Genomic DNA, 16,700 nt, shown 5'->3' on the forward strand with positions numbered 1-16,700 from the left:
AACCCCATTTGTGATCTGCTTTGCAGATAATGAAAAGTTAAACTAAGAACATGCTTCTGTACCCATAGGCCATTGAGGTTTTGTCTTATAAAATGATGTTTTCCTCTCAGATAAGTTGAGGTGAAAAGAAAGAAAGAAAGACAAAGCAGCAGAAACCTTTACCACTGAAGCCCTAATTGTCTTTTTGTTTTTCTCCTAGTGTCTCCTTTCCTCTTGGGCCGGGCACTTTGGGCTGCCAGCCGGTTCACTGTTGCCATGTCCCCTGAATTGATCCAGCAGTTCCTCCAGGCAACAGTCAGTGGTCTCCACGAGACCCAACCGCCATCTGTTCGCATTTCTGCTGTGAGAGCCATCTGGGGGTGAGTTTGCCACCTTCGGGCAACATGAACTCTATTTTAAGAGACAATTACTCAGAGTAGATGTCCCAAAACAAGTTTTCTAGTGGACTGTGTTTGGACATTTCAGATGAAGCACTCCTGCAGAATAAATGTTGGATGGACAAGAAAGGAAGCCACATCAGGAACATGGCTGCTGTGAATGCCAAAGATACTTGGTCCCTTTGGCTTCTTGTGTCCTTTAAATTCACCCCAACATTGGCATAATGTAGGCCAACTCCCTTCTTGAAAAGAGGAAGACCCCGAGGCTCTAAGAAACATAACTTTCAGAGGTGCACAGTGATAAGTCGTTGAAACAAAATCGTCCCAGGTCATTTTGTTGATTGATTGCCTCTGTATAAGAAACCAAGTTGGGAAAAATGTGACCTAGAAGCCCTGCTTTTTTAGTTTCCTAATTTTACCTCCGTTCAGCTCTAGGTTATGGTGGTGTGGGGCATTGAACCTGGGACTTTGGAGCCTCAGCTATGAGAGTCTGTTTGCATAACCATTATGCTGTCTACCCTCCGCCTTCCAATTTTACCTTCTTCGTATCTAGTCTACCTTTTTGCCACAAACCTGTGTCCTAGTGGATAGTGCGTCAACCAGTCATTTATTTATTTTTAATTTATTTTATTCCCTTTCATTGCCCTTGTTGTTTTATTGTTGTAGTTATTATTATTGTTGTTGTAGTCATTATTGTTGTTATTGATGTCTTCATTGTTGGATAGGACAGAGAGAAATGGAGAGAGGAGGGGAAGACAGAGGGGGAGAGAAAGATAGAACCTGCAGACCTGCTTCACCACTTGTGAAGTGACTCCCCTGCAGGTGGGGAACCGGGATCTTTACACCGGTTCTTGCACTTTGTGCCACGTGCACTTAACCAACTGCACTACTGCAACTCCCAAAAGGTCTGCAGGTGTATATCTTTCTCTCTCCCCTCGGTCTTCCCCTCCTCTCTCCATTTCTCTCTGTCCTATCCAACAATGACAATGACATCAATAATAATAATAGTGACTACAACAATAAAACAAGGGCAACAAAAGGGCATAAGCAAATATTTTAAAAAATTGTTTAAAAAGAATGGATAAATTCTAGAAACATACAGACTGAATCATGAAGAAATAGAAATCTGGGGCAAGGATAGATTGCATAATGGTTATGCCAAGAGACTCTCATGCCTGAGGCTCCAAAAATCCCAGGTTCAGTCCCCTGCACCACCACAAGTCAGAGCTGAGCAGTGCTCTGGTTAAAAAAAAGGGGGGAGGGGGAGTTGGGCGGTAACGCAGTGGGTTAAGCGCAGGTAGTACAAACGCAAGGACTAGGGTAAAGATCCCGGTTCGAGTCCCCAGCTCCCCAGCTCCCCACCTGCAGGGGAGTCGCTTTACAGACGGTAAAGCAGTTCTGCAGGTGTGTCTATCTTTCTCTCCTCCTCTCTGTCTTCCCCATCTCTCTCCATTTTCCTCTGTCCTATCCAACAATGATGACAACAGTAAAACAACAAGGGCAACAAAAGGGAATAAATAAATATATTTTTTTTAAAAATCTGAACAGACCAACACAGATCAATAAAGAGACTGAGGGGGTCGGGTGGTAGCGCAGTGGGTTAAGTGCACGTGACGCAAAGCACAAGGACTGGCCTAAAGACCCTGGCTTGAGCCCCCGGCTCCCCACTTGCAAGGGAGTTGCTGCACAGGTGGTAAAGCAGTTCTGTCTTTCTCTCCCCTTCTGTCTTCTCCTCCTCTCTCCATTTCTCTCTATCCTATCCAACAATGATGACATCAATAACAACAACAATTATAACTACAACAACAAAGCAAGGGCAACAAGAGAGAAAATAAATATTAAAACAAATAAAAACTATTTAAAAAAATGAGAATCATCAAAAGCCTCCATGAAAAGAAAATGAACTTTTTAAATTACTGCATATCTTCTCAAGCTTAGGTGTGGGTTTATTTTTTAAAATAACTCTTAGAGCTTCCTGCTTCTGAGAGTCTATTTCAGTTTGGGAAGTTCTTGGCTTTATTTATTTATTTATTTTGCCTCCAGGGTTATTGTTGGGGCTCGGTGCCTGCACTACGAATCCACTGCTCCTAGAGGCTACTTTTTTCCCTTTTGTTTGTTTTTTAAAGATTTTGTTTATTTATTAATGAGAAAGATAGGAAAGAGAGAAAGACCCAGACATCACTCTAGTACATGTGCTGCTGGGGATCGAACTCCAGTCCTCATGCTTGAGAGTCAAATACTTTATCCATTGTGCCACATCCTGGACCACTGCCCTTTTTGTTTTATCATTGTTGTGATAATTATTGTTGTTATTATTACTGTCATTGTTGTTGGATAGGACAGAGAGAAATGGAGAGAGGAGGGGAATACAGAGAAGGGGAAAGAAAGACACCTGCAGACCTGCTTCACTGCCTGTGAAGCGACTCCCCTGCAGGTGGGGAGCCGGGGGCTCGAACCAGGATCCTTACACTAGTCTTTTTAAATAAGTATTTGGTCCCTTTCTCTTTTCTCCTTTGGGCACCCCAATGATGGAAATGTCATGTGATGTGGTTACATATTTTGAAGAAGTGTGAAATTGTACTTCTTAAATATGTATAGTCCTACATACCAGGGTACCTCAAAACCAAATTTAAAAGTTTGATTTAAAAAATAGGGGTAAAGGGGCCAGGTTGTAGTGCATCTGGTAAGTATACAAGTTACCATGCACAAGGACCCAGGTTCGAGCCCTTGGTCCCCATCTGCAAGGGGAAAGCTTCATGAGCAGTGGAGAAGGCTGCAGGTATCTCTTAGTCTCCCTGTTTCTCTCTGTCTCTATCATTATTAAAAAGAAAAGAAATGGGTGCTGGAATAGTGTTCTCATGCCGTTACCAAGCCCCAGTGATAACCCTAGTGTATGTGGAAGGGGTGAGAGGGAAGGGTTATGTGTTGAATTTTTTTGTTTAGAGAGAAAGGCCTGAAATGAGACACTTACTAATGAATTTGAACAGATTTTTTAAAAGAAATATTGAGACTTGTTAGTTACTTTGGATCTAGATTATTTTTAGAAATCGGATAGTTTGAGGTTATTTTCTGACTTCTTAGATGTTACTACTCAAGGAGTAAGTCAAGCCCATGAACCCTACCTGTAGTGCAGAAGCTTCAATAAGGGTGGAACAGTGCTGCAGGTGTCTCTCTTTCTCCCCATCTCCCCATCCCTTAATTTTTTTTTGTCTCTATTTCCCACCCCACACCCAAGAAAAGCCAAAGCAATGGCTTTGTTGAACCTGCACTGAGCCTCAGCAATAACCCTGGTGGCAAATATATATATATATTTGTTGATTTATTTCTCAAACTCTTCTCAAAAATTGAAGAGGAGGGAGCAACCCCAGCAGTGCCTTTATAAGGCAGTTGCTACCAGAGCATGTAAAGAACATGTTCTTCTGTGTGTGAGGCACTGAATGCAAGCCCTGGCACTACATGGGAGCCCATTGATGGTGGGGAGGTGTTTGTACTCTCTGTCTGTCTCTTGCTCACTCCTTTCTCTCCTGATAGGCATGTAGGTAGAAAGAAGGAATAAGTAATAGAAAATTGAGTGGGGGTAGAAAGCATAATAATTGTACAAAGACTCATACCTGAGGCTCCAAGGTCCTAGGTTCTATCCACCATACCACCATAAGCCAGAATTGATAAGTGCTCTGGGAAGGGAAGGAAAGGGAAGGGGAGGGGAGGGAAGGGAAGGAAAGGGAAGGGGAGGGGAGGGGAGGGGAGGGGAGGGGAGGGAAGGGAAGGAAAGGAGGAAGGAAGGAAGGAAGAAGGAAAGAAAGATTGAAAAATAAAATAAAGAAATAGAAAGACCGGGAGTATCACATGAGTTTATGTGGAGTCCTGAATTAATTCTCTACCACCAAATTTAAAAAGAAAGGAGTGGGGAGTCAGGCGGTAGCTCAGCAGGTTAAGCGCACTCGGCGCAAAGCACAAGGACTGGCGAAAGGATCTCGGTTCGAGCCCCCGGCTCCCCGCCTGCAGGGGAATCGCTTCACAGGCGGTGAAGCAGGTCTGCAGGTGTCTGTCTTTCTCTCCCCCTCTCTGTCTTCCCCTCCTCTCTCCATTTCTCTCTGTCCTATCCAATAACGACGACATCAATAACAACAACAATAAAAAGAACAAGGGCAACAAAAGGGGAAATAAATAAATATTTTAAAAAAAGAAAGAAAGGAGTGAGGCCTGGCATACACCTGATTAAGCACACATAGTACTAAGTGCAAGGATCCAGGTTTGAGCCCCTGCCTCTCCACCTTCAAGGCGGACACTTCACAAGCAACAAGCAGTGAAGCAAGTCTGCAGAAAGAAAGTCTATCTTTCTCCCCCCTCTTTTTATGAAAGGGATAGTAGGAGAGAGAGAAAGAACCAGACAACACTCTGACACATGTGCTGCTGGGGATTGAACTCGGGACCTCATGCTTTCTCAAGCTTTATCCAACACTTTATCTACTGTGCCACCTCTCAGACCATTCTCTTTCTATCTCCCCTTCCCCTCTCAATTTCTCTCTGTCCTGTCCAATTTAAAAAAAAAAAAAAAAAGGCCGCCAGGAGCAGTGGATTCTTAGTGATGGCACCAAGCAACAGCAATAACCCGGCAAAAAAAAAAAAGAATGGAACTTCATTATCATGCACCAATAAAAGAAGAAAAAGAAAACTGCAGGCCAATATTCCTGATAAATATAGTTCAGAAATGACTCAACAGAATTCTATCAAACCAGATTTCAAAAGCACATTAGAGGATCACACATGATGATATGGGGTTTACTCCTGGAATATAAAGATGATTCAGCGTATATAACCCACTGTGAGCAAGGTGGTACTGAAAAAAGGTGTTGATAGGTCAAAAATGGTAGAATAAAAAGTCTGTGAGTAAATCTGAGCTCTAAGCCCACAATTTCAGACCTTTGTGAGACTTTGAACCTAGCAACTGATACAAGTAGCATGGTTATGAAACACTTAGAACAAAACAAGTATTGAGGCGGACTTAGGAACTGTTTTTATCCTAACAGTCTGTCCTTTTAACATGCAGATACAGTGTGTTTGGTTAATTTTAATTTGTTACTATTCTGAATTAAACAATAGTAAAAACTTAGACAATGTAGTTAATAGTTGCACCGCATTGAACATCAGGCAGTGCCACTCTTGACTGAGTGAATAATGTAGAACTATTACATAAAATGTCAAATTTTACAAATAATAGTACACCAGTCTTTGACTTATTACATGTGAGAATGTGAGTTTCACATGAGAGACCAGTAAATGCAATTCCATCAGTGGAAATAGGAACCACAGACATGAAAGTCCAGTGTTCTACCATTGGAGCTCTTTCCCCAGCCACAGGACTCCAGTTTTAGAAATGTGCACTAGAACATTTACATGAATTGATCTAATTTTAGGATGGAAAAATTCAAGACAATTTTTTGTTTGTCTCCAGGGATATTGCTGGGGCTCGGTGCCTGCACTATGAATCCACTGCTCCTGGTAGCTATTTTTTCTCTTTTGTTGTCCTTGTTGCTTATCGTTGTTGTTGTTGGATAGGACAGAGAGAAATCAAGAGAGATGGGGAAGACAGAGTGGGGGAGAGAAAGACACCTACAGACCTGCTTCACCGGCTATGCAGCGACTCTTCTGCGGGTGGGGAGCCAGGGGTTTGAACCATGATCCTTGCTCTGGTCCTTGCACTTAACCCACTGTGCTACCGCCCAACCCCCTCAAAACAATTTTTTATAATGTGACAATAAGTAGCCTTAAGTAATGGTTAAGTTCAAAATATTTTTTAAATACTGTAACTATTTGGAAAAAATTAGGAATATATACAGTATTCCCAGTTTTCCCCAAATAACACACATACACACACCCCTTAGTAATGTGTCTAACACAGCAGTCTGAGGAAATGAAATAGTTAACATATCTTAATAATTTTTAAGTTTCAAAAGGAAGTGGCAGAGGGATGAGAGAAATATTTTTGCTGTTATCACCAGGGCTTCACTACCTGAGCCAACTTTTTCAGGTAGACTGACAGACAGCCATAGAAAGAGAGACAGAGGTCACAGCACCAAAACTTGCTTCAGTGCAGTGGAGATCGGGCTTACACCTGGGCTGTGCACATAACAAAGCAGGTACACTGTCCCAGTGAGCTATTTTTTTATAGGAAATAGCAAAGCTGAACTACATTAGAAAGCATAGAAATGGTGGTGTCAGGAGTCGGGCGGTAGCACAGCGGGTTAAGCGCAGGTGGCGCAAAGCTCAAGGACCGGCATAAAGATCCCTCAGCTCCCCACCTGCAGGGGTGTCGCTTCACAGGTGGTGAAGCAGGTCTGCAGGTGTCTATCTTTGTCTCCCCCTCTCTGTCTTCCTCTCCTCTCTCCATTTCTCTGTCCTATCCAACAGAACCATCAATAACAACAACAATAATAACTACAACAATAAAACAAGGGCAACAAAAAATGAATAAATATTTTTTTAAAAAGAAATGGTGGTGCTGGTTTATGACCTGCGTTACAAAAAGTAACTCTACAAGTAGTGTCATAAAGTTATACATTCAAATGCTGTTCCTTGTGCTTTTAGCTGGAGAAATCCCATTGAGGCCCTGGTTAAGTACACACATTACAGTGCACAAGGACCCAGGTCCCACCTGCAGGGGGAAAGCTTCATGAGTGTTGATGTAGGGTTGCAGGTGTCTCTCTCTGTCTCTTTCCCTCTTTATTTCCCCTCCCTTCTCAATTTCTCTCTATCTCTAATAAGTAAATAAAAATAATTTAAAAAAAAAAGAAATCACATTGACAGGTCCACCTGTGAGTAATTCTGGCTTCTCTCTCTCTAGTTATTGCGACCAGCTGAAAGTCTCTGAGAGTACCCACGTGCTCCAGCCCTTCCTCCCCAGCATCCTGGACGGTTTGATTCACCTAGCAGCCCAATTCAGCTCAGAGGTCCTCAACCTGGTGATGGAGACCCTGTGCATCGTCTGTACAGTAGACCCAGAATTCACAGCAAGCATGGAAAGCAAAATCTGCCCCTTCACCATTGCCATTTTCCTTAAGTACAGTAATGGTACGCTGCCAGGGGAGATAGGTTGGGAGGGGGGTGCTAAGGTGGTGGGGTGGTGAATCTGACAATGTTCCCATGGCTCTGATGGTTTGAAGCATCATAAACATAGAACGCAGCTTGAAATTTGCAGAGTGTAGAGTTGGGTTATAGCCCTGGCAGCGCTAAAAGGAGAGTGCCTATTCCTATAGCTCAAACTCTAATAATAAAAATTAGGCCGGGAGGTGAGGGTGAATAAATGACTAAAGATGGGCAGGGGTAGATAGCGTAAGGGTTATGCAAAGAGACTCTCGTGCCTGAGGCTCTGAGGTCCTAGGTTCAATCCCCTGCACCACCATAAACCAAGGCTGATCAGTGTGCTCTGATGTAAATGGAAAAAAAAAAAAAAAAAGACTAAAGTATAATTACAAACTTTAGTGAAAAAGCAAGAAACTGAACAACTAAATCAAAAACTTCTTGAATGAAAAGGCCTAGAACTATAATTTAGAAAAGAAGATAGATGCAAATTTTTGTGAGCAAAGATCACAAATTTGTGGCCATCATGTGTTTTTATAATAACATAAATTGGAAATAAGATTAATTCTGTATGAAATACCACACAGACGTTAAAATTGCTACTTCAAAACGAATCCTTAAAACCACAAGAAAGTAGTCATATTATAGCATGTACAGTAAATAAATAAAAGACAGTTTTCTCCCAAAAGTGCATAGATTTTAATCCCAAATTTGGGAGGGTGTCTTAGAAAAGAATTCTGTACAGTAATGAAGAAAGCTCTGGTGTTGTATGTCTCTCTTCTATCTGGATGAAAAAGCCCAGCAGCAATGAAATGGCACATGTGTTAAACTCCAACTCAGTCAACAAAAAAACAGAAAGGATGAATTAATCTGTACATAGAAAAATATCAGAAGAAAACACTGTTGTTGGCAAAGTCATGACATGTTTTTCTATACACAAAAGGTTACCTTTTCCCCTGGAAACATTTGAGCCATTCTTAGGTCTGTCATAGCTGCCCACCAAGAGATAAGCAGTCTTCAACCCCTGACAGCTAGAGAAAAGTTGGGAGAGAACAGTTAGTGAAACATTAAAAAAATTATTTATTAATGAGAAAGAATGAGAGCCAGAGTATTACATGCTGGGTGGGGATTGACCTCAGGACCTCATGCTTGAGAGTTTAATGCTTTTACTCACTGCACCACCTCATTCCTGGCTGCCAGTTTTTAAAACTTTTCTATCTTCCTGACAAAATATCAGGGGACTTTATTATTTATTTAAGCATTCAAATTTATAGTCAATTCATGTTTTACAGGCATAAAGACATGAAATTTTTGCCCCAGAAAAACCAGATTTGTGTCTAAGGAGTAACTTGTCACTGGCTGTTCCTGCCATAGCAAAGCCATGCAAACTTTGTCTTAGGAAATCAGCATCTCTTCTTGTCTTCAAACTAATTTTCTTAATAAAGACAGACATCGAGAGGGAAGGGGAGATGAGAGAGAGAGTGACCCACAACACTGCTTCACCACTTATGAAGCCCCCCCCCAAACACACACATACACAAATTTAGGGACCAAGGACTTGAACCTGGGTCCTTGTGCACTGTAATGTGTGCACTCAACCAGGTGGCACTCACCACTTGGCCCCCCCAACTTAAATTCTGTGCCCCTACTAGGTCCTGAGTATGCGATTTGCAATGAAAGAAGTTATCGCTGTACATTAGAGCCAAATGACAGGCATAATTTAGCCTGAGTCACACATAGACCATGAGGTGGGGACATCCCCTGTTGCCTTGTCCACTTCAGATCCCGTCGTCGCCTCGCTGGCTCAGGACATCTTCAAGGAGTTGTCCCAGATTGAAGCCTGTCAGGGCCCAATGCAGATGCGGCTGATTCCCACTCTGGTCAGCATTATGCAGGCTCCAGCAGACAAGATCCCTGCAGGCCTCTGTGCAGTAAGTGATGGGTGGGGGAGAAAGGGGTCATCCACAAATCCCACCTTAGACTGCAAACACCACCTGCCTCTGCAGTGCCAAGTAACGAGCTGTCATAAGGAGAGCACATCACTGGTTTCTTTCAGGAACTTGCTTGTCTCTGCCTTGCTATGCTGAGTGTCCCCCCTCCAGTAGGGATTTTGGTTCCTTCCCCTCCTCCCCCACCCCAGAGGCCATTCTGACTCTTCTTTCTCCTCTTCTTCAGACAGCCATTGACATCCTGACCACAGTAGTACGGAACACAAAGCCTCCTCTCTCCCAGCTCCTCATCTGCCAGGCGTTCCCTGCTGTAGCACAGTGCACGCTCCACACGGATGACAATGCCACTATGCAGGTACTGGAGCCACAGCGACCAGAAAACACAAAGTTGTTCCCTGGTGTGGGCTTATCGTAGGCTGAGAAGTCTGACACAGTTGCTTGCTTTTGAGACCTAAGTCTCAAATCCACGTTTACCTAAAGGACCCAGGGAAAGCAAGCGTTCTATCCTTTGGGGATAAGATTATAATTTTCGGGAGCCGGGCAGTGACGCAACGGGTTAAGCTCACATGGCAGAAAGCTTACAGACAGGTGCATGGATCCCAGTTCAAGCCCCTGGTTCCCTACCTGCAGGGGGAGTCACTTCACAAGCGATGAAGCAGATCTGCAGGTGTCTGTCTTTTTCTCCCCCCTCTCTGTCTTCTCCTCTCTCCCATTTCTCTCTGTCCTATCTAATAACAATGATAACAATAACAATAAACAACAAGGGCAACAGAAGGGAAAAAATTTTTAAATAAATAAAAGATTATAATCTTCCTGAATTGTTTTGGCGTCAGAAAAGCTATGTTGTGTTTTTCTCTGCAAAAATGTGTCATGAGTTTTCTGACAACCCAGTAGATGTCAGGCGTTCAACCCAGTAGTATCTGGGTATTGCTACTATGGGAAAGATTACAAACATAGACTTCGGGGCCATAAGAAAGTCTCCTGGGGGGGAGTCGGGCGGTAGCACAGCAGGTTAAGCACACGTGGCACAAAGCATAAGGACCGGCGTAAGGATTCCAGTTCGAGCCCCCAGCTCCCCACCTGCAGGGGAGTCGCTTCACAGGCGGTAAAGCGGATGTGCAGATGTCTGTCTTTCCCCTCTCTCTGTCTTCTCGTCCTCGCTCCATTTTTCTCTGTCCTTTCCAACAACAACATCAGTAATAACGACAATAACTAACAATAAAAAACAAGGGCAACAAAAGGGAAAATATTAAAATTAAAAATAAAAAGAAAGAAAGAAAATCTCCTGGGACTGGACAGTGGCACACCCAGCTGAGCAAGGCCCCAGGTTCAAGCCCCCAGTCTCCACTTGCGGAGGAAAGCTTCACAAGTGGTGAAGCAGTTCTGCAGTTGTCTGTCTCTCACCCTCTCTGTCTTCCTTTTGTCTCTCAATTTTTCTGTTTTATCTAGTAAATAAATAAATCTTTAAAAAGAAAGACTTAAGTTATTGTCCCTTGTGATCAGAAACATGCTTTTTTGTTTTTAGAACCTTGGTAGGTGAAGTGGGGGCTGAGTGATACAGGTCTCTCTGTGACATGGGCGCACACGTAGACCTCTAAAGTAACACTCACCAGTCAGACTGAGGGCCTCCCGACCTGTAGCCCCAGCTGCTCATCTCACTGATAACTTGACACCCTTGTCCTCCCAGAATGGTGGTGAGTGCTTGCGGGCCTACGTGTCTGTGACGCTGGAGCAGGTGGCCCAGTGGCACGATGAGCAGGGCCATAATGGGCTGTGGTATGTGATGCAAGTCGTGAGCCAGCTCCTGGACCCCCGCACCTCAGAGTTCACTGCAGCCTTTGTGGGCCGCCTGGTCTCCACCCTGATCTCCAAGGCGGGACGCGAGCTGGGAGAGAACCTGGACCAGATTCTTCGTGCCATCCTCAGTAAGATGCAGCAGGCGGAGACGCTCAGTGTCATGCAGGTGAGTGGGCCACGTAGCCTGGGCATGCCCGCCCTCACTCGGGTGGGAGAGAGGGACATTAGTGTCTTCATTAGAAAAAAGAGAGGAGAGAGAACCAGGACACCACCCTGGCACATACAGTGTCAGGGATTGAACTTGGGACCTCCTGCTTGAGCATCCACACTTCATCTACTACACCACCTCCCGGCCTGTGGAAATCATTATGCTGCTCCTGAACTGTCTGACTCTTTCTCACTGCCCTTGGAGAACAGCTTAGTAAAAAGTATTCTCTGCCAAGCAATATCAGGGAGAAAGTCTTCCTGTGTTCCTGTTTGTTGACTGACCAGCCCCATCCACCTCATCTCCTGTGTCTGTGGAAGTGCTTTCCCTGAAGCAGTTGTCCTTCTTGTCACCCCTCCCCCTCCAGTCCCTGATCATGGTGTTCGCTCATCTGGTGCACACACAGCTGGAGCCCCTCCTTGAGTTCCTCTGCAGCCTCCCGGGGCCTACCGGCAAGCCCGCCCTGGAGTTTGTGATGGCCGAGTGGACGAGCCGGCAGCACCTGTTCTATGGGCAGTATGAAGGCAAAGTCAGGTAGGGCTGCATCTTTCTCCTTGGGATGTTCGGCTTCTCCTCATCTTTCCCTGACCTGATTTTTGTTGGATACATCATATCGCCCTTTACATCCCCCCTCTTTTATTTTGCTCTTTATTTAACCTTTCTGTTTTAATAATTGCCATCCTAAAATTCCCCAAAGACAGCCACAGACAGACCATATGTTTTTGACTACTCCTGCTGGCAGCCTTCCTCTGCCACAGACTCTGCCCTGCCAAGTCCTGCCCGTGGCTCATTCTTCCTTCAAGCCCACTTTCTCTCCTGGACTTCTTTCACACTGTTTTTCATCACCTGCCACTCCCCACCCCCACCTTTGTTCACAGACCATCCTCTTGAATACTAACAGCATTACCAGCTGAACTCTCTTCCTGATTAGTCACAGACAGTTTCACCATGAGCGAAAGGTCACAGTTGCTTCTCTTAGGTCACAGTTGCTTCTCTTTGCAGTGGGCTGAGCATGGGGGAGCTAACTGGTCCATCTTGATTTTCCCTTGCCAGCTCGGTGGCGCTGTGTAAGCTACTCCAGCATGGCATCAATGCCGACGACAAGCGACTGCAGGACATCCGTGTGAAGGGCGAGGAGATCTACAGCATGGACGAGGGCATCCGCACCCGCTCCAAGACCGCCAAAAGTGGGTGACGCTGCTGTCCCTCCAAACCCCTCCTGAATGACTAAGGACATTTGGGGGAGAGAGCAGAAGTGCACTATAAGCTGTATTTTATTTTACTTACTTTAGTTTGAATTATCTTTATTTATTTGTCAGAGACAGGCAGAAATGAGAAGGAAGGGTGTGATACAGAGGGGGAGACAGACACTGCAGCCCTGCTTCACCATTTGCAAAGCTTTCCCCTGCAGGTGGGGACTGGGGGCTTGAACCTGTGTCCAACTATTTATTTTCCCCTTTGTTGCCCTTGTTGTTTTTTATTGTTGTTGTAGTTGTTGTTGTTGTTGATGTCATTGTTGGATAGGACAGAGAGAAATGGAGAGAGGAGGGGAAGACAGAGAGGGGGAGAGAAGGACACCTGTAGACCCATTTCACTGCTTGTGAAGTGACTCCCCTGCAGGTGATCATGGTGATTTCTGTGGTGGGGAGCTGGGGGCTGGAACCAGGATCCTTAAGCCGGCCCTTGTGCTTCAAGCCATGTGCGCTTAACCTGCTGCACTACTGAGTTCTATTTTTAAAGACACAATTGTTAGGGATGGATCCGAGGAGAAATACAGATCCTTTCTGGTGTGGAAAATAGACCAAGATGGCCTGAGCTTCATCGGGGCTTAGAGACCCACTGGCAACAGGTCTTTGTTAACATTGGCTTTGGCCTGAGACTGATGGCTCGTGGGGGTGAGCACAGAGCTGCTCTCTGTAGGTGATAACCTGTGCACTGGAGTACTGTGCTCTCTGGGGCAGACAGCATAATAGTTATGCAAACCGACTCCGTGCCCGAGTCTCCAAAGTCCTCGGTTCAATCCCTAGCATCACCACAATCTAGAGCTGAGCAGTGAGTGCTCTGGTTAAAAACAAAAAGAAGAATACAAACCAAAAGCTCTCTCCTTTAACTCCTGAATTTGTCATCTCTGCTAATTTCTGAGCTCTTTTTTCTTTTATTTATTTATTTTCCCTTTTGTTGCCCTTGGTTTTTATTGTTGTTATAGTTATTGATGTCCTTGTTAGATAAGACAGAGAGAAATGGAGAGAGGAGGGGAAGACAAAGAGGGAGAAAGAAAGATAGACACCTGCAGACTTGCTTCACCACCTGTGAATTGACGCCCCTGCAGGTGGGGAGCCAGGGGCTCGAATTTCTGAGCTCTTAACAGCAAGCAGAATGGAGTCCAGTTTAAGGCATTCTGTGGTGGCTGTGGTGGTCTGGGATGGGGAGCAGCACTGCCAGGGTCAGGACTGAGCCCTGGGTGCACCTCCCTTAAAACCTGCCCCCCCCCACCCCCACCAGACCCCGAGCGCTGGACAAACATTCCTCTGCTGGTCAAGATCTTAAAGCTGATCATCAACGAGCTCTCCAACGTCATGGAGGCCAACGCTGCCCGCCAGGCTACCCCTGCAGAATGGAATCAAGGTGCTCCGGGCTCTTCCCTCCTCCAGGACCTTTAGTGAGAGAGCAGGTGGCTGCAATTTTCAGAGTATCAGTTTGGATCATTGGCTCAGGGTTTTGTTGTTTTGTCTGTAGTGTCTAGTGTATGCCTAGGCATATGAAGAGCTGCTTTTTAGGTCTCCAAACATGGTCTTCCTGCCCATGTTTGGTTTGCTCAAGGCCTGTTATCTCCCCACCAGAACACTCTTGGTTCTTCTAATCAGACTTAGTAGTAGGGTTTGGTCACCCCTGTTCTGTGCCTCTGGGAACGAGAGGGTGTGTCACGGAAATGTCTGGGATACTTCTTTTCTGCCTTGCTCGGATTTGGGAAGAAAAAGCCCAAATGTATCCCAACTGCCTTTCACCTCCAAGTAGATGACTCCAATGATATGTGGGAGGACCAAGAGGAAGAAGATGAGGAGGAAGAGGACAGTTTAGGTGGACAACTGTTATCTGACATTTTAGCCACAAGTAAATACGGTAAGCACCTTGGGAGGAGGCCTGCCCATTTTGACATTTTGCTTTGCATCCTGAATGGGGCTCCTGAGAGCGGGGAAAAAGTGGGTCCACAGGGACAGGCATTCCATGGCTTTTACCCTCTTCCCTGTGTTGGCTGCGTCTGACAGAAGAAGATTACTACGAGGATGATGAGGAAGACGACCCTGACGCCCTGAAAGATCCCCTCTATCAGATTGATCTGCAGGTGAGGGTGTCTGGAGATGTCTCTTGCGGGTGACAGCGCTTCAGTCCACCAACACAGCAAATGGGCTGGAAGCTTTTCGCAGTGCATTCTCGGGGGTCTCGGGACAGAGTGGTCAAGGACTTTGGATGGGCTGGAACTTGCACCGTGGAATTTAAACCAGTTTTATAGCCCAGCTTCTTGAGGTGATGGTGTAAACATCCTTGGGGTGGAGCATGAGGTATATTCTAGGGGGAACTGTTGTTAACTGTGGCGTTTAATCTCAAGGTTGAACTTAACGTAGGAAGTCATTCCTCAGGGTGCTGGCACCGGTCTATATACCAGTGTTTCCTCCCTGTGCCACTGTGCTTCTCACCCTACTGCAGCTAAGCGGGAGCCTTCAGTAACGCCGCTCTTTTTCTCCTCCCTCCCTCCGCCCAGGCATATCTCACGAACTTCCTCTGCCAGTTTGCTCAGCAGCCCTGCTACATAATGTTCTCAGGCCACCTCAATGACAACGAGAGGCGCGTTCTACAGACCATCGGCATCTAGAAAAGAGCTTTTCCACGTCTGCTCCTCTGGCCCAGCCACAAACCATCTTGCAGCCCTGCTGGCCTTGAGGTGTACATTTGCTCTCAACCTAGAGTGGCCTCCTGATGCTTGGCCAGGGGCCATTGCAGAGTGACACTGATAATAATTCAGATAAAGCTCACCAGTGCTGTCTCTTAGGAATGCTGGAACAAGGACAGTTCTCAAAGTCCCCCCGAAGATAGACCATCTCTAGAGCCCTTCTCCCCCCGCCCCCCAACTATGCCCCTACCTCTATTTCTAGAGTCTTCTGCTGGCCAGCTCAGAAACATTACTACCCAGTAGGATTATGAATTACTTTGTTCCATCTCAGAAGCACAGGAAGTCACGACCATTTCTATCCTAAAAACAGACCTGGCTGCTTTCATAGGACATTGGGTGTTTTCAGTTAGGAAAACTCTTGAGAGACAGTTAAACTTCCTGCCCTCCCACACAGACGCTCTGGGTTCTCCATAGGAACAAGAAGCAGCAGCTACCTTCTAATCCTCTCCTGTGACCACGCCTGTTCCCCACCTGCAACACTAAGGCTCCCCTGCCAGAGGAAGTCGTCTTGTTTTTGCCTGGTTGCATGACACAGCCCCTCCGCCCAAGCTAGTCCTCTGTATACACGCACACACACAGTAAGCCAGACAGATGGCAATTTGTTTTTCCTTTTTTTAGAAAGAAAGTGGGAAAAACAGATTTTTTTTTAAAAAAAAAATGTCCTCCTGACCCAACTATATTTAATATTGCCTCTCCCACACATTACCACAGTCTGATATTCAAAGGTCACCCTCTCTCCCTCAGGAATCCTCTGAAGTGGTTAAGTTGTAGCCCTCAAATTTGCAATGTTGTATTTTTATAGGAGAGTAAAGTAATCTTTACAAATGAATTTAGTCCACATGGTATAAATAGCCTTGGCACCTCTGCCTTCTCTTCCCATTGGAAGGTAAGAAGGGGGGGGGGGGGTCACTAGGTGGAGCCCACATCTACTGTTTTAGCTAATCCCGTTTGAAATGAGTCAGAATATTTCTTGAGCTAGTGGTCACACTCAAGGCAGTCATATATAAAGCAGATGTAAACCTCCACTCTCCAGGAGGCTCACAGTGAGACACTTGCCCTACAGCCTGTTGAGGACCACTTAAAACAATTTGAAGCTAATAGCGCGTTCGGACCACTAGGTGTCACCAGTGTTCAGCCCCCACAACTGAGTGGGGTAGGGTGTGTGTTCACTAGCTCTGCTACCAGTCAGGCTCCACAGATGATACTGCCTCGACCTCCCCCTTGAGTTGGGAGAGTCACTGGTCTTGGGAAATTGGCATATCTGGCCAGTTGAAGCTCAGAAGAAACAGATTCTGAGCCTCGGAACTCACTCCATAGTTGATGATCTCAGAGGAATGCCAGTT

General features: G+C 45.5%; 1 protein-coding gene across 2 annotated transcripts in view; it reads left to right on the forward strand.

Moving 5' to 3' along the window:
• The window catches only part of IPO9 (importin 9), a 54,946-nt gene extending 38,760 nt beyond the window's left edge, over positions 1 to 16,186 (forward strand). The window contains exons 14-24 of one of the 2 annotated variants that reach the window (XM_007522086.3): positions 200 to 359; positions 7,222 to 7,448; positions 9,240 to 9,388; positions 9,633 to 9,761; positions 11,094 to 11,369; positions 11,776 to 11,942; positions 12,462 to 12,595; positions 13,911 to 14,033; positions 14,424 to 14,528; positions 14,675 to 14,751; positions 15,169 to 16,186. In XM_007522086.3, coding sequence (XP_007522148.1) covers positions 200 to 359; positions 7,222 to 7,448; positions 9,240 to 9,388; positions 9,633 to 9,761; positions 11,094 to 11,369; positions 11,776 to 11,942; positions 12,462 to 12,595; positions 13,911 to 14,033; positions 14,424 to 14,528; positions 14,675 to 14,751; positions 15,169 to 15,279 — 1,658 coding nt within the window. In that variant the 3' untranslated portion in view covers positions 15,280 to 16,186. Of the gene's footprint in view, positions 1 to 199; positions 360 to 7,221; positions 7,449 to 9,239; positions 9,389 to 9,632; positions 9,762 to 11,093; positions 11,370 to 11,775; positions 11,943 to 12,461; positions 12,596 to 13,910; positions 14,034 to 14,420; positions 14,529 to 14,674; positions 14,752 to 15,168 lie in introns of both variants that reach the window. The other variant, XM_060178534.1, reaches the window with a different exon arrangement.
• The last annotated feature ends 514 nt before the right edge of the window (positions 16,187 to 16,700 follow it).

Source organism: Erinaceus europaeus, chromosome 19 (genome assembly GCF_950295315.1).
Source record: "Erinaceus europaeus chromosome 19, mEriEur2.1, whole genome shotgun sequence".
NCBI lineage: Eukaryota > Metazoa > Chordata > Mammalia > Eulipotyphla > Erinaceidae > Erinaceus > Erinaceus europaeus.